Source organism: Symphodus melops (genome assembly GCF_947650265.1).
Source record: "Symphodus melops genome assembly, chromosome: 11".
Lineage (NCBI taxonomy): Eukaryota > Metazoa > Chordata > Actinopteri > Labriformes > Labridae > Symphodus > Symphodus melops.
In genome coordinates this window covers 11204763-11223249 of record NC_136701.1, presented here as the reverse complement: position 1 = coordinate 11223249, position 18487 = coordinate 11204763, and the positions used below count along the sequence as shown (strand labels likewise).

The window sequence follows — 18487 nt, the reverse complement described above, 5'->3', positions numbered from 1 at the left end:
TTAGCCATGCAGACATTAACACTATCTCATCTCATGTTGTTCACATTAAATACATTTTTTTTGCATCTTAAAGAAACCTTGGTTTAGAAAAAAAAAAAAAAAAAAAAAGAGAGGCAGCATGTTGTTTCAATTCTCATGAGGTATTTCTGGAAACATTTAAAACTGTCAAACCAAACTTCTCAGACAGTCACCTTCTTCCATAGTCCTGACCACTTTCACCTCACTGTCAGCTCCCTGGAACTCATCAAAGAACGGACGCACTTTGAACTCATAGATGGCTCCTCTCTTCAGCTGACCGATCACCACCCCGTCCTCCCGCGAGGCACGTACCTCCAGGAAACTCCACTGCCCCTCTGGCTGCCCGTGGTGAGCAGACGGCCTGTAGAGCACCTTGTAACCCTGTATGTACGGAGACTGCTGCTCAACCTAGTGGATAAAAGTAAAAAATAAATGTGCTGCAGATGAGTATTTCATGAGTTTGGGACTTTTTTTTTTTTTTTTTAGATCACAGGGAACAAAAGGTGTAAATGAGAAGCATGTATGTTATGATGAACTGTATTCTTTGTTGTAATGCAAGTCAAGTTTCAGCTCACACTACTACCTGCATGTGAGCTGAAACAACAGCCTCATCTTTTTTTTGATAGCGAATATCCTGCGGGAAGGATCTGTAAAAACTCAGTTAATTCCTCTTTGCTTTGGGGGGGATACAGATGAACATTTCCTCATATCTGGAAAATCTCATTGCAAACCACAATGTGAGGTCATTAATAGTTTCCCTCTCGGCATGGTTCTAGTTAAACTCAAGCCAGCAGTGGGATAAACACTTTCCATTTAAACCACATGATTGTCACAAAGATGCCATTACAGATTGCTGTGGAGACACACATCTGAACACACACATCCTCTCAGGAAAAAAAATAAAAATAAAAACGCTGCAATTACATTCTTAAGTGTTTACAACAAAACATAATTTATCACACTAAATCTACAGAAAATGTTCTTCTCTTATGCAGTTTGATTTATTTCATGTGAACACATATTTCAACAGAAAACTAGATTCAGCACGAGATGAATCTTTTCTAGCAGTCCACTTCCTTTTCGCTTAGTTTCTCCTATTGCCCGTCCTACATCATTCAGAAATGATGACTGGGTTATGTGCCCATTCATGTTGGAATGGAGCTATTTTTGGTGGAAAATGTGCTTGAAAGTGTGTAAAATTGCATTCAAACATGCACACATTTACACAACTGTGCACACAGATCTGCAAATTCTTGAATAGATCCACAAATGCTAACGCAGATCTGGAGATGCAAAAAAAAAAAAAAATCTAAATTTGTAGCCTGAACTGCAGATAAGTAGACAAAAAAAATGCATCAGTTACAGCTGAGGCAGGCCTCTTAATTAGCTGTCTGTTTACACATAAACCATTGCTAATCATCATCTATCATCATCTAATAGACAATCTATGTCTCTGAGAATAGAGATCCCAAAAAGCATCCATTCATCTGCTGACCTGAAATTCAATGGAATAACATAAGTAACATAGCAACTTCACTCTGGCTCACTTTTGGGTGATATGAGGCCAACAAAAGAGGAGTTTCTTGCAATTTACCCGCAATTAACAGGGATTAAGTTTGCCGGTATATGACAACATCGTGATGAAGATTTGTAAATACAAATTGCCAAGTTTTGTTTGTCATCAGGAAGAGAAAAAAAAAAAGTATTTTAAATGCTTATTTGTTGAAAGGAGGTCTTATCGGTCACCTGTGATGCATTCAGGTAGTCTGGGAATCAAATCACTGACTGACTTTTGTGACTCAGGGTCAGGCAGATTCGTGGCTTCAGATAAAATGTTCGAGTAAATCCGCAGCTAAAAATTTGTTATGGATAAGGTATCTATTTATAGAGACAGAAAAAAAAATGGAAGCTGGTATATCATTAGAGCGGATAACATTTAGTTTTTTTTTACTGTCCTGTCCTGACCTGTTTTTCCTGAACACACTAAAGCCTACTGAATCATCATTGATTGACTCAGACTAAGTTTACTAAAAATGGAGACCAGAACACGTCCCATGCAAAAGTGTGGACACATTTTTTATCCATTAAGAATAATGAAAAGTAATTGCACTTTACACACCGGTCTCCAAATTTGCAAATCTCTGTATGAACATGCAGATCAAATTATTACCATTGACAAGCAGATCTGCAACAATAACATCTCCATACTATACCTTTATGATAACAGGACAGAACATTGAGAGGGTGCTTAAATGTTATCTGACAAAGCCGAGTGCAAAATGTAGCATAAATGTTAACTGTGCCTAGGGCAGTCATCATGCTTTGGTTCCCCTTACCATCCACTGCACCCTGACAGCAGAGGATGAAAGCACAGTTGGCGTGTGAAGGTGGATAACCACATCCCCCAGCTCCCTTTGGATCTGACGGTGGTCCACTCCCTGCATGGTGGAGCTACTCTCTGTTCGAACAAAAAGGAAAAAAAAACAAAAAACATGTCTGTCATTTAAGACCAACAATATAAAGTGAAGCTTGAAAACTGGAAGAGAGCTCACACTGACCCTGCGTCCTGACAGAATCAGAGATGGCACTGGGGTCACTAAGGCCATACTCATTCACCGCTCTGACCATAAAGAGGTAGACTGTCGCAGGCTTCAGGTTCTTCAGTACAAAAGTCTGTGTCTTTATGTGCTCAGCGAGGGTCACCCATCTGCTGCCTAACGTATAACTGCACACACAGAAATACAAACAAATTGTCATCAAGCTTGATAGATTGTAAACAAAATGCAAGATAAAACATGTTGCATGTGTCTAACCTGAAAGCTTCTATGAGGAAAGATGTAGGCGGTGCACCGACACCGGGGTTCGATTTCCACGAAACAGTGACGGAGGTCCTACTGATGTCGGTCACCTCAGGTTTGGATGGAGCACTGGGCATCAGGTTTGGGTCCATAGGTTGATTTGACTGAACAACAACTCCAAACTCTATGAAATCATTACCAACAAAGTAGTTAAATTACACTACAAACTAAGAGTAATCAACCTCTACAACTTTGTCTAAATGGGTGTAACCTACCCTCTACTTGTAAGTATGCAGTCCAGGACGCCTCCCCGTTGGGAGTAGAAGCTACGCATGTGTAGAAGCCTGTATCTCCCAGCTGAAGAAGAGAAAGTACCGCGGCACATATTAGTGGCTTGGCTCAGTGTGGCTTCTGTAATTCCTAAATGCTAACCGATGTATTAGCTCATCATTTACTTTCGTATAACGGATCTCCAGGGAACCTGTGTCGGTTATTGACATGCGGGAGTCCACGGGAGACACCACCACACCATCCCTCTTCCAATGGACTGTAGGAGGTGGAGAACCAGCTGCTTGGCAGCCCAGGACCACTGTGCTGTCCACAGGCACTGTCTGATTGAGTGGGCCCTGTCTGATCACAGGAGGAGGGTGCTCTGACCCAGCTAACAAAGAAAGAAAAGCAGGAAAGGGAAATACAGATATTGTTAATATTATTCTATTGCACACTATGTAACACATGGTTTTATATTTCCTAGTAGCGTCAGTTACACTGAAATATGGAAGGATGTTGTTATTGCTTGATCTTTGAGGGTGCCAAGAAACACAAACAAATCACTGTTGGTCACTCGCAAGGCCAACAAAACTAAATGTCTCAGCTAATTTTGAAGATTTACAATCTAATAATGGGCAGCTGTGGCTCAGCTGAGTCGGTCGTGTCCTTGGGCAAGACACAAACATAGTTGCTCCTGCTACAGTACTTTGTCTGCGGTGTGTGAATAGGTATGAATGGGAATAGTTACTACAGATGGTGAAATAACATAGGAGCCTCTGGAATCAGTGTGTGAATGGGTAGGTGTGACCTCTGATGTGGAAGACTAGAAAAGCTAACATAAGCTCTCGTCCATTTCGTAAGGCCCTGTAGTTCAACTCTGCTATAATATGCACTACTCAATTTTTGTTTGTAAAACGCCAGTTTGCATCAGGAAAACATCTTCAACATCATCTTCTTTTTTTTAGGATACACTGAAAACAGAAGGTATTTAAATCTAACCTATACATAAGTTGTTTGTATTGTGTTGCTTCCAGTTGCAGGATAATCTAAGTCCAGAGTGCTGATGTGCTTTTTTAATAAAGAGAAAACTTTTTATTCAAAACTTCAGACTGTCACAGGGTTGCGTGATCATTTCCTATTATAACCACACTGCATGAGCATCTGGTTGCTAAGTGGCTAAAATGCTAAATATATAGCTGTAACGTTCCCTATACAGATTTAGTGCGTGCATTTTCCTTCTATTATCTCTACTATCACAGCCAAATAAAGGCAATACATGGCCAACAAAATATTACTGAACTGCTAACTGGGAGTTGGTTTTCACAATAGATATGCAGTAAGTTTTTAAGAGACACTGCAGAGACATCGAAGTGAGGAAGGTGAAAATAGAGAAAATAAAAATGAAAAGCTGCCAAAAAAATGAAAGAACGATAAGATGTGAGAGATATTGTGAGGGAAATTGGTAAAAAGGAGAGAACAATAGGTTTAGGTGGCTGTGCAGGCAGCGGAGGAAAAAAGAAATCAACTTTTCCCCTCCAGCGGAGAGCAACTAATCGTTCACTCGGCAGTAGGTTCTGCTGGAGCCGACTCCAATCACGACGGCAAAGCCCGACTAATAGCAATCCCACTTAGATAACAGAGCCTTCCTTTCTCTCTCTCAGTCTCTCTCTCTCTCTCTCTCACATTTGAAAACCCCATGGATGGGGGAAGGGGGTTCTAGATAAATAAATAAATAAAAGTAGCAGAAAAAAAAAAAAAGGTGATGGAAACACGCCTTGAAAACTGCCGGAGGTAATGCGGAGCAGTTATTTCCATACAAATGCACCACTCCAAAAGGGGATGAGAGGAGAGTGGTGGGACGGGGAGAATTTAGGGGGAGGGGAGAGGAGAGAGAAAAAGGTAGAGAAAGAGAGAAAGTACGGTGCTATCGACTGCTGCACAAAATTACATAAAACATGACCCTCTTTCATTTATTTCCATTAGCTGTTTCAGTTTTTTTCACTAAGTGGATGCCTCTCGTTTCCCTTTTTAAGGTGGCAGCAGAACACATTACTAACATTTGCAGCAGATTATCCTTATGACTAATATGTGTATATGCAGGAAGTGTCTCTTCAAGCCTGGAGCAGTTATCTTAATTAATTCAATATATGTACATGGCAAAAAGTTACCCAGACAAGTATTCATAATCACACAGGTCATTTAATTGGGAGCTTGGAGATGTTGCTGGTGGTGTGTAATTACTGGTACGAGCCTGCAAGCACATTTAAATTGCTTTTTAAACAATTAACACACTTTTTTTTCTCCTCACATAGGAATTGGTTGGCAGACCCTTCGAACAGGTTTGAAAAAGAACCTTCAAAATTGTAACAAGTAACAATTCAGCTGTCTAAACTCCAATATATCTACACACATGACAGACTGTTATGGGTAAATAGAACCTGGAGTTAGAATTAGTTCCCTTCGGACCTCTTTGTTTATATTTCAAGCAACGACCGCACCTAACCCTAACTAAAAAAAAAAAAAAAGATGCTTGGCAGTGTAAGGTAAAGCTATGTAGCATGACAGCAATAATCTAAAAATGTTTACATTTTAGTTGAGGTTTGGTGTGAAGCTAAATGATTACGGTTTATTTTAACCCAAGGCGGACATGGGGGTTATGGGAGCTGTTTTCACCAGTCAATCAATGACTGCATTGTACTACAAATGAAATATAGTACTAAAACACTACTACTCAAGAGCGAGTTCATTCATTAGTCAGCCTATTGGTGCAATGTTTAAGAACACCGAATTACACAAGGTAACCAATTTATTTGATTTGATTTTGTGTTTTTTTTTTTTTTGTAATACACTTACTGGTTTTGTTTCTCATTTGTCCAAGGTTATATATAGAAATAATTTAAAATGAACAGAGCTTGCAACCAAGGCTAGTTTGTAGCTTGAAATAGAAGTTTTCCAAATTTCTTTGACATGAAGAACACCAAATGACACAATCTAGACCCCAGTACGTGATATCTTCATTCCCTGTCTGATAAGATGTAATCTATAATATAATTACAGAAATCATATGAATCTAATAACAGCAGTTGTCAAACGTTTGGTTTGAATGAGATTATAGTGAAAGAAACCCACTTTAAAGACCACTGCCCTTTAACTGCTCCTTAAGTCAGATAAAACAGCAGCATTCCCTTTATAAAAAAAAAAAAAAAAAAAAGTTGAAGTAAGAGATGTGTTGAAAAAAAAAAAAGTCCCCCTCATCTGCCCTCCATCACTCCTTCCCTTTACTCACAGTCTGTGACCTCCAGCAGTGCTTTGGTAATAACACTGCCAGCGATGTTGAGAGCCTGGCAGCTGTAGAAGCCTCCATCAGAGCGCTGAACATCGGTAATGGTCAGACTGCCCATCTGGGAGACAGACATACGGCTGAAGGGCTGCGGAGGTTGGTAAGAGAAGAGGAGACTCTGGAGAGGGAGACAGATATCCCAGTTAAAAAACACATTTTGCTGCAGCAGAGTAGTGATTCAGAGAGATGACTGAGTCTGGCTAAATCTCACCTCGCTGCCCTCCCTCTGCCAGAAGATAGCTGGCTGTGGGTTGCCAGTGGCCTCACACTGGAAGGTGACGGTCCTGCCCGCCGCCACCACCTGGTTTCTAGGGCACATGGCAAATGCTGGGGGCACTGCAGAGGAAGTGAGGCACTAATTACCTGGCAGCCTGACACATTTGAACCATTCCAAGATTGAATGAAATGCATAAGAAGCCAAACACATACAGACTAAGTGCAAGTGCAGCAAAAAAGTCATCGTTTACCTTTATAATGCAAAAAACCCCATATTTTTTAAATATTTTTTTACCCACATTTAAAATGGATTACATACTGTTTTGGTGGATGGAATAACAGTGCAGATAGGGCAATAACAGGGGCTCATGTTTTCCTGTTGCTGTCTGATAGTGGATGAGGCATGGATGACAACTTACCAGTGTTGACTACAAGGGAAAAGACACAAAAACAGAGCAGTGTAATGAGTAAAGAAGGCAAACACAAGGACATGATGCAGTCAAGAGTAATGGCAAATGCCTGAATGAATGAGAGCAAAATGACATTGGTATGACAGTAGGAACTTAGATTGTCGGTCAAGGGGAAAAGAAAATGTTGAAGTTTTTTTCTTGAAGACTTTGTTTCCATTTCATTTATGTGAGAGGTTCTCAATGTTGTTTTTTTGTGCTATGAAGTGGATTTCATTTTCACATTTCATTATTTTACTTTAACACAGGGACACAGACCCAACACCCGCCACACACACGCCTACCAAAAAAAAAAACAGGTGTCAAAGGACAAGGCCTGCTGTTTAGCCCCAATTAAACCCAGCAGACTATAGCCGGCTGTGAGCAGTGAAAAGCATATATAATTGCTAGTTTAAGTTACAGAGCTAGCCAGCCTTGAGGGATATTTGACAACGATACAATTCCCTAATGAAGCCCTGGACCTGTGAGGGGGGGTGGGGGGTGGGGGATCATTGTGTCTGAATATGAAGGTACCGAGGAAGGAAGCTGCTGCATGATAGTCATTTGCTCTGCTAACTGTTCTGCACAAACAGACATATTTTTGTACATGATGACATCCTCTAAACTAGATTTATGGTGAAATGAATGGTTAGCTAAACCAGCTGCTTTTCAAACAAATGCGAGAGGATGGCTGCGGTTACTGCTCAACATTTTTGTGTTCAATGAACGTCTGCAGCAACAAAAGGAAAGCGCGTGGTTTTACAGGAATACTGAGTTAATGCAATGAAGTCTGAAAATATTTCTCTCATTATCTAAGAGTCTAGTTGTCTTAGACTCAAAAGGATTATTTTTAATGGTTGCACCGTTGAAGTGGGATTGATCTCATACTTTAGTCATGTACAAACCATACAATTAGGAGAGCCTGTTGGCCTGCTGCATCTGTTTCGAATGGCAACTGTTTAATATCAACCAAATGCTCAGGAAGTAAGTAAAATGACTGTGTGGTTTAGACTATAGCTATGATTGAGCCTGACAGTGGTTAGAACAAAGATATTTTCCTTATTTAATTATAAAACATACATTCATGTAGACAGCTATCTGTTATTCTTCATAATACAAGAAGGGCCCATCGCCTACCTATTCCAGCCCTTCTTCACTCCCTGCTCAAATTAGCTGAGCTCCCCCCCTTGACACTCGTTTCCTCTGGTTTTTGGAGGAAGACGAGGACGATGGAATGGGAATCATGTCATTTCCCAGCATGCATCCAGCACGGGCTTAATCTTTAATTAAGTCTTACTGTCCTCATCGTCTCTGTTGCTCACTGTTCCACTACCGTGTGTGTGTGTGTGTGTGTGTGTGTGTTTGTGTTTTTGTGCGTGACTTTGAGAGGTGTCTCGCAGCTCATTTCCCTCCGCTGATTTAAGAACTAAAGGGTGTCATTGTGGCAGGACAACTGCGACCAAATGAAGCCATTTTCTGCGGTCACGAAAACATTTACTCTGCATGCTCCTCGCAGTTTATACAGGACATTACCGTGAAAGGCACTGTAAACAAACTGCTGTGATATCTTAAACTGCTTTAATGCTTGTTTTTGTTTTTTTTTAAGAAATTGAGGCTGCTGCAGACATTTTTTGACCTCCAGCCAGGAAGTAAAAGGAAAAATAACACCACAGACGAAAACCCAGGAGATCAATCTGCCTGTCTATAATGTCTGCAGAGTGACATAAGCCTCCGGCACAATAATGAAAACTAGGTCTGCATGAAAGGTAAAAGTCACTGCCTGCTGATTTGTGACATTACGAAACAGAATTAGTTCTCCAGTTAGGATAAAAGCAGATGACTGGCATCCAAGAAAAAGAAATCTGAGGCTTGGAAAAGAGAGTGTGAACTATGTATAGAAGAGAAGGTTACATGAGAGAGTGAAGTTGTACTGACCGTGCACAGTGAGCGTGGCTGATGCTTCAGACTTTCCGACCATGTTCTCCACCACACATGTATAGGAGCCCTCGTCTGAAGAGGTCACTTGACGAACAATCAAAGTATGGTCCTCTAAGATTTCAAATCTGCGGGGCAGCACCGACACACACAATCAGGAGATGAAAGGAAAAGTTGAAACGGTGTGATTTCATGGTAAATTAAGGTGCACAGAGGGCCTTTGTGCCTTACCTGCCCTTAGGCAGGTCAGAATCATCTTTCCTCCAGCGGACAGTGGGAACAGGGTCTCCTTGAACGACGCAGTGGAACTCAACGCTCTCGTCTGCCAACACCACCACACTGCTGGGCCTCTTTATAAAGGTCGGACGCTCTGGAGGGCAACAGCAACAATGGATATTATTATCATCTATATACTGACATATTTTTATGTCACCAGTGTGTAGCTTTCATCATTTGCTTGTTTAGTTACTATATACAACTATACTATATACTGTATACAAATAATTGTACATTTTTTGTGTTAAATTCAGTGAACATATGATTTATAGATTGAACATTATCCTTCGGTTAATGCTTCTTTGCTTAGTTTTGAAACAATAGGAACATGTGCAAGGAGATATAGCAACAACCAACAACCAGCAGCTCTACTTACTTCAAACAGGTGGTTATGAATTATGAAAATGTCAGTACATATTGCATATCAATTGGGGGCAGAAAATATAATGATCCAGGGATAATCATCTTCTTTCACAACCTGTAGAACAACATTGACATTTTTTTGCATTCAGCAGGATTATTCTCACAGCCTTGAAAAGCTCTAGGAGACACTTCACTGCATACTCCCAACCTCAACCAAGGTCACCTCACCACGGGATGCTGATAAGAGCTCTGTTCAGATGGGAAATGGGAGAGAAGAGGAGGGGGAGACGGAGACTGGGAAATAGGAGTTTTGGAGGCAGCACAGGGAGCTCTTGTTCTGGCACGTTTAAGAGGTTGTAGCGTCTGGTGTAGACAGTAGATCTTTAGCACGCGTTCAGCCTCTACAGAGCAGGCAGATTGGATGCTAGTGCGACATGATCAATGTAATTAATAATGGGTGATTAGTCCCCTGTGTCAAAAACCTCCCATAGCGCTCAGGCAAAGTCTGCAGTGACTTGAGAGGGTCCTCAGACAAAGTGAAGCTTTGTAACATTGTGAAATGCAATCAGGAAGTGGAAAAGTGTTACGTACCTAGCACAGTGAGTTCAGCGATCTCACTCTCCCTCTCTCCCACCATGTTTGTTCCAACACAGATGTATTTCCCTGCATCGCTCTTCCTGGTGTTGGTGATCATCAGCTTGCCACTGCGGATCTGAAGGAAAGCACAGTAACTTATTTGCACAGCTGTTTAAATGACATGACAAACTAGTACTGTGTTTGGCGATGTTAAATGAAGTGTCACTGTTGTGTGTATTATCAATATACTGTATGACCATAATGTGCATATTTCATGATATAGAAGGCCAAACCTGTAACTTTCTTAACACATTTTTTTTTTTTTAAACTTCGATTGCCATCTGCCAGGATCAAGAACTGGGTGTGTGATAATCTCTCAAACAGAATGTGTTGAGAAAACATCTGAAAATCATTCTTTAATTATTTGCTTTCTATGCTGTTAGCTCAGGCATGTGACACTCAAAGTTGTATAATGTTAGCTAGTGATAGAATAATACAGGGCTAAAGTCCATCATGAATGCAAAACAACCTCAACAGAAATACTGTAGATCATCAGTCAACACTCCAGAAATAGACAACTGAGTTCAACTCTCATCGCCTGTTGCAATTCATTATCAATGCTGTTGTAACCAGCAGTGTGCTGCTGCATGTGTGACTTTTCTTGTGATTGGTTGGAGGAAATATTCATGTAATATTCCAAAAAAATCTCCAAGTTATCCCACACCAAGTTTAAACTCAGCAGAGTGAGAAACTATAAAGAACCAGCACCAGAAGTGTTTTCCTAATGTATTACTATTTACTTACATTAGACCCTTTATTATATTATGGATGTGATTACACACGTGTTACCAGTAGCTATGTAGAATAAATGCTTTATTTATTTTTTGATAGCAGTAAAAAGTACTGCAACAGTGACCAAGTTTTCTTTTTTAAGTGGACTTCTTAACAGAATGCTAACAGTTAACAGTTAGTCTTGCTAGCCAAGTATAGCATGACAATTGACTGTAATGATGAGTCAGCAGATCTTCAAACTCTTGACCCAGAAAGCGTTGAATGGAGATACTACATCTCTTAAAAGACCCACATGTTAAAATACACTGACTGAAGTCCAAGAAAGGTTTTTATCAAAACATTTATTAATCACTGGTAGCCTAACTGGTATCACTGATAAGATTTAAAAAATATCATGTTTCTTTGGAAACTTTGGCAGAAGAATAACTTATTCTACAGGAATAAATCCTGCTTTCCTCTGCACTGTAGGAAAACTTTAGTTGAGGCAACTTTTTATAAGTATTAGATTATGGTCACATTTTTGTACATGCGTGTTTCGACTGCAACTTAAAAACCTCTTGATACAGTTTTCCACTCTGCAATTAGGCTAACAACAGGTGATGCTACTATGCCCATCACTGCATACTGTGCTAAAAGGTTGGATGGTACTCTCTCTCTCTCTCTCTCCCTCTCTCTCTCTCTGTCTCCCTCTGTCTGTCCTCTGTCTCTCTCTCTCTCTCCCTCTCTCTGTGAGACTAGACTTGCATACTCACCTGTTAATTAACAAGGAACTTATTGGTGTGCTTCAGTCCTCTATGCAAAAATGTTTCTCTGGAGAATGTTACGCCCAGTCTAAAAACTGGCTGACACTGCAACTTCCTCGAGACCATAATGAACTCAAAAGAGTTGTTTTGGCTTATCTGCACCATCCACTTGGAATTCAGTACAAGGCAAGTTAAAACTCAGTGCACTGTTTCATGAGTGCATTTTGAAATTATGAATCCTTTATTGTTCACATATTAGCCACTGATTGCACCTTTTACCTTTTTTAAACGATTTTAATGTTAACAATACTAATTAATGGTATGTTAGTTTTACCTGAATATTTACATTATATTTGTATGACTATTTACTATGTTTACCTGCACAACTTCACGGAGGGCTTGGCTCTCAATGTTTTTCGACTCCAAATAAAGATATATTCAATTTTGAACATGTTTCTTAAGTGAACCCTTTTCATTCACATGTAGTGAGTTGTATTTTTTTGTTTCAGGCGAATTTTATATTTAGGCTTTATATTTATGTGTATGTTAGTAAAATGTAGAGATTTGATGTTAGCATGACTGAAATGGTACACACCTTACTTCATGACACAAATAATCACAGCTTAACATGTCTTCATCATATTTGAGTCATGGATGGCACAACAGTTGGCTGAAGTGTTTTGTATGTACAGTATATTTTGTGTGTATTTGCATCTAGTTATCTAAGGAATAGAATTCATGCTGCCTTTCAAGCTACAGAGAAGGTCACCCATTATGAAATTACATAATTCATATCTGGTGCTACATGAGCACAGAAGTACAGGAACAAAGACACTTTCTCTTTGTCAAAACTTTCCTTAGATCTTCAGTCAGCCGACTTTGTCTTTCCCAAACTTTTAACCTTACTCACTCTCTCACACACACACACACACACACACCTACACACACACACACCTACACACACAGAAAAGAGAGCGAGGTGGTAGATATATGCACTCGGCGCTGTTATTAAGCCTTTTCATGTCCTCTCTGACACGCCTGCACACACCAAGCTCGCTGCTTTTATGATGCTTTGAATGCAAGCTACTATTTTGATACTCTGCAGCCTCTCAGTGTTAAAGGTGACAGCAGAAAGCAGTGAGCAAATGTGATACTAAAGCAGGGACTCTCGATTTCGAAGACCTCACAAACAAACACAAGAGCATCCTCCGCATCCAGACATCCTGGACCTTTTTTTCTGCAAGTAACAACTTCAATTACACTTTTAGCCTCTTCATAATGATTGAAGAAAGATTTAGGGATTGATTCATTCTTGTTATATATGCCTGTTAGACACACAGACAGCCTTTCAAACAGTATTTCTTGGTTATTTCTGAGCAGTGGTCAGAGGTCCAGGCTGCCTGCAGTGCTGAGCCCGTGAAGCAGGAGAGGGATCTGGCGTCACGCTAGATACCACCTGGCTGGGTGAGCACTCTCCTCATACCAGCTTTCAGATGGAACACGTCATTAATTTGCTGCTGCAGAGACAAGAGCAAAGGCTTCTTTTCACGTTTTAGTAAGCCCCCTCCGAGCTAACCTTTCGCCACATACAGCTCAGACTGTGCACAAGAAATAAATAACAAGGAAGAGCGGACTAACTACAGCTGACAGTCCAAATCTTTTTGCAAATGATGTGGTTTCAAGAGGAAGATTTAACAAACTGCGGTTGTGTGTACTTTTCATACACAATGCTCACCACTGGAAATCAATGGAGCGTGTGCGGGAATTTGGGAGCCAGTATTGCAGACTCAGCTACTCCAGTCAGTGTTCAGTGGATTCAGTTTAAATGTTTGGAAAGTCAATAAAAAGGTTTTACATGACTTGAAGCATGACTGCATGATTTAATACAATAACAGAATTTTTTTTTATACTGAATGTAATCTGACATCACTGTTGGACTTTTAGAAAGGCTTCTTACTGACAGACAGTAAACGTGTTTGAAAGCAATGTAATGTACCGAAACACGCGTTTATTTAAATATAATACATTAATACTAAATATTCTTCTTTCATATTGACTGTGGCTTTTTAGCAGGGAAGATAAGACCATGACATGATATTTAAAGTGAACAAATGAAGACAATGAAATGTAATTATACAACCAAGGAATCTCCTTCCATTACTTGAATGTCAGTGGATACATCTAATATTAGCTCATGGGCCTTCCATTCTGTAGTTTTCCATTTCTTTGAACAAGCCCTTATACTTTCATTAAATCCACATTATAATCAGGTGATGAGGTCACCGAGTTGAACCCTGGATAAACAGACGTGTGTTCTTGGTTCAGTTTGCATATCCGCTGGCATTTGGACTGCTGATTCTGTTAAATAATTGTCTCTTGATGCAACAATATCATATTACGTGGTTATCTTTATTGCCAGTTAAATGCTCCTTATGGACTGCAAAGATTATCTCGCTCTCACCAATTCCACTGACTGATGCCATACTTCTGTCCTGCAATGTTTGCTGTAAATATGGCAGCACTCGTAACTGTAGCACTTGATTAAAGAGCAGACCAAGTGCCTTTTTTTTTTTCTTGCACTGACCGCTTCTTGTTTTTAGCAGCAGATCCTGCGCTTAGACATCCAAAATGTGGTTTGTCTGTCCTCCATCTCGGACACTGTAACCTCAAGCTTTCGTTTCTGCTCTGTTTCAATCTCTTTTTCATCTCCCTCACACACAGCGCCAGATGCCCTGAAGGCATCACATGCACACAGAATGAATCTGCTTATGAGATTTACATCTTCTACTGCTGTTTGAAAGCATTTTCAAGTTACATTTTATAACACACGTTTCCTTTGTGTCAGGGTTTTCTAAAAAATAAAAAATAAAAACTATATTAAGAATTCGTTCACACCTTTATCTACATATCTGCATTAACAAATGATGGTCCACGCCACAGGGAGAGCACTCCAAAGGATGGGAAGTAGCCACAAATCACCTGTGGTGGACTGCTTTGGTCTTTGTTCAGTAAGCGTTGTCTTTGAGTGAACTCTCATGGCAAAGACACATTTCCATACAGAAAAGATGATTAGGAAGGACAAAGTCAGGCACGCAGAAAGTACAAAGCAAAAAAGCAGCCTTTGTATTTCCCTCAGAGGAGCCTCCCTCCCTCTGACTCTGATCCACTCTCCTTAAATCAGAGATAGCTGCTCCGTCCATCACAGCCCCCCAGAGAGACTCTACCTGTCAGTCCACACTAATGTGAGCTTTGAATCTGCTCTCATCTGTCCCTTAGAGCATGCAAAGACATTCGAATAAACAAATCAAATATACACACACAAGCAAGAGAAGGCACGCCCTATCAAACAATGAACTGAAAGATGGTTGTACTCTTAAGTTAGAGGGATGGGAGGACTGTTCTTGCTGGCTTGACCAATCAGACGCTTCAGGGTCTAAAATAAGTTCAAATACAAAATATGCCACAACAAAGGTCAAGTACTGGCTAAAAGCAAACAAGAGCTTTACTGATTATTAGTGTATGTACATTCCTAAATCATATTTGTGTATGGAATGTATTATGTTATTATGCTATAGGTATTTTGTATCTCCATTGTTATGTTGTCTCCTGAACAATATATAAATCATTGCAGTGTGTATAAGGGTAGGTCTGGATTTAAATATCAAATAGACCAGTTCATATGACTAATCACTGATCTTCTGAACATTTTATTATTTTTTTTTTTTTTACATTTTTTCTCCCCTGACTGGTTGTAATGCAGTAATATTGCCAGACGGCAACAGTGCACCTGAAAGTTGTTTGCTAATTCTCATTAAATAAGATTAGTTCAAGCTTCTGGTAAAACTCAACTACACTATTACAGCTTTCAAAGAGTTCTGTGGAGCACTTTAAAAAAAAAAAAAAAATCAACAAAAATGAGGTCAGGTGCAAACATTGCCAGGAAAAATTCCCGGATCTGCGTGGTCATTTAAGTGACAGGCAACGAGCTAAAGGTCCATCCAGAGGCCGATGATGAATGTTGACTGATTAGGTTTGTCACAATGCGATTTAATTTCATCATAAGTTTGCAGTTTATACCCCGTGTTTTGTAAGGTATTTTCAGCTTCAATTTGATATGAAAATGAAACCAACAAGAGCTGTGAATAAGTCATTTGGTCTCTGTCTCTTTTTGTTTGTGTTTGTTTGGTTGTTTGCCTGTGTGTGCATGTGTGTGCAGGTTAGGGGGCTTTGAATGATCTCTGAATAGTTCTTTTTGTTGTTTTTTGTTGTTTTTTATGAAATGCATATCAGTAGCATATTTCAAAGCCAAACTAGGGACACATACTGTTAATTTTACTTAATTCCTTCTCACATGTTAACAGCACACTTTTTTTTTCTGATGAAAAATAAGTTCTCTCCTGACATTTTCAGAGTTAATACGTGTATATGGGTACAGATAATAGTATTTTGTAGAGTTTCCCCCAACTACAATAAACTCAGTTTGTGTTTCATATAACAAGCTTGGTTTTCCATACTTTTAGATCACAGAGGTGAGAGGTAATTGGTTTTTTAGCGCTTTGGAAAGGGCATCTAAATACCAACGATTTACTCCCACACTGCGCTTCTGAAGCCATTTGTTTGAAATTCTCTACATCTGTGTGTCTGTGTGTCACACTAAAGCTTGTATTGTTTGCTGTTAAATTGGTATATCTTACTGTGATGCGTTCATCTCTGTCGTCTAAGTTGGAACCGTCTTTCCTCCAGGAGATGGTGGGCTCTGGGTGACCTCTGGGCGGCTGACACTCCAGCACTGCAGGCTCACCCACCGCCACCATAACGTCCACCGGGTTCTGTCTGAAGTCATCACGTAAAACTGGTGAACACAGAGAGAAGAAGACAGTAAATTGCTTGTAATTTAAGGATTTGTGTCAATGGTAGAAGCAGAAGTGTCAAGTGGAATTCAAGGGCTTTGTGTTCAGAAGTGACAGACTGAAAACTAATGGGTTTTTTTTTCGTCAGAGCTGGAGGAAGTAACCTCTTATTTAATGTTTGGACAGTTGCCTTTCCTTGTTCCAAGCATTGCAAAGAAACGTACATAATCCCTGCCAGTCTCTAAGGCTACTTCTTTCCCACACAACTTTTTGATCCAGTAGATGTCACCCTTGCATGAAACCAAAACAAACTTCTGTTTGGCACACTGACTCCTCGGCTCTCCTACAGTGACACAGCTCCAGCCCCTCTCCCCTCCAAAGGCAAAAGGGAGTTATCCAAATTGGAACGCACCATAATTAAGAACTCAGCACTGAGCGCAAGCAGCGGACGGAGTTGTCCTTGTCTCGAGCTGCGTTGTTGAGTTAGCAGCAGGCTAACGGTAGCGCTCTTTAACTTGCTTGTTTCTTCACACTGCATGTAAATTTGCAGGGAATTACCCTGTTTTAAAAATGCTTAAGTGATGTCCAAAGAAGCATTGAGTACAGTTTGTATTCTTTTTTTTTTCAGTCTCTAAGCTGAAACAGTTTTTATACTCTAGGAGGGGATGAGCCTGCATGTCAGCCCTAACGTCCATGTAAACACGATACAGCTCAGCGCGCGTCACACTCTTTATAGACAGCCATGACTCAGAGAGTAACTGACAGAGGATCCACTTGATTTCTGCTATATTTATGTGTAAAATGTCACACATTCTTCCTTTAAGAGCAGCACTAAACAACTATATTAATGTGCTCAAAATAATATATATTTTTATTCTTACATCTGGTTTAGAAGAGAGGAATTAAAATATATATTCATGAAACACTCCTGTACATCAGCACTGTTGTATATCTGACAACGTCTCCCAGCATCCCTCATTACCTCTTCACTCAAACAAGGTCCACTGATTCAAGCTGCTGAGAAAGCTGTTTGTCCCAATAGCTGACAGTCAGACAAGAAGATACACTGCTACACCGAGCAATGTTGAAAGGTGAGCTCCACACGGCTCTGCTGGCAGACGGTGGAAAGCCACCACAGCAATTTATCATCTTTCCACAATGAGTAGCCTGTGCGCAGAAAAGAGAGCCAGAGAGAGAGGCTGAACTGGAAACAAAGCAAACTGTGAGAAGTCCAACAGAAGAGTGTGATTTCCTGGTGGCCACAGGCAGCTCCTTCCTGTCTCCACCATAGACCGTATGTAATGTTACAACGGTCTCCAGTGTACAACCTCAAGCTTTAAACAGCAAAGGAAGGAGGAACAGAAAAGCTTTTTTAAAGAGTTACATGTATTGCATCAAATCAACCAAAATAAACTACAATAAGTGTTTTTGGGTTTTTTTGTACGAAAAAATGAGGATGTTTGAAGAGTGAAGAATGCACCATGAGCGAGGAATACCTTTTGTTCTACAGAGAGCGGAATTTTTCTCTTGATGAGGCAAAAAACATGTGCTAATGTAGACGCCTTTGCATGAGTGACTGCTGCTAAGCATTCCCAGTCTTAAATTACAGAGTGGGGGCTTATAGAACCTGAACAAGCCAAGGGAGCTGAGCCAACATAGAGAGAGCAGAACTGCAGAACTTAGTGGAGCCGTGTTGGGGTGAAAAGACAGGAAACAATGAGAAAAAAAAAAAAAAAATGTCATAATCACTCCCAGATGGCAGCAACCCGTTCACCTCTGGCTACAGATCTGGACGCAACAGCGGCATCGCGGGGCGCGAGATGCCCGATGAGCAGCGGAGATGTGGGAGAACAAATTGGGATGA

General features: G+C 40.3%; 1 protein-coding gene across 2 annotated transcripts in view; it reads right to left on the bottom strand.

Annotated features, from left to right (window-relative positions):
- Positions 1–18487, bottom strand: part of LOC306831444 (roundabout homolog 1-like) — a 98074-nt gene that overhangs the window by 7434 nt on the left and 72153 nt on the right. For both annotated transcript variants that reach the window (XM_079355555.1, XM_079355556.1), the window contains 12 exons: positions 16468–16625; positions 10254–10374; positions 9255–9393; positions 9024–9151; positions 6638–6762; positions 6373–6544; positions 3272–3477; positions 3092–3173; positions 2832–3000; positions 2577–2743; positions 2355–2476; positions 192–426 (listed from right to left, as the gene is read on the bottom strand). In XM_079355555.1, the coding sequence (XP_079211681.1) occupies positions 192–426; positions 2355–2476; positions 2577–2743; positions 2832–3000; positions 3092–3173; positions 3272–3477; positions 6373–6544; positions 6638–6762; positions 9024–9151; positions 9255–9393; positions 10254–10374; positions 16468–16625 (1824 nt within the window). The remainder of the gene's footprint in view (positions 1–191; positions 427–2354; positions 2477–2576; positions 2744–2831; positions 3001–3091; positions 3174–3271; positions 3478–6372; positions 6545–6637; positions 6763–9023; positions 9152–9254; positions 9394–10253; positions 10375–16467; positions 16626–18487) is intronic.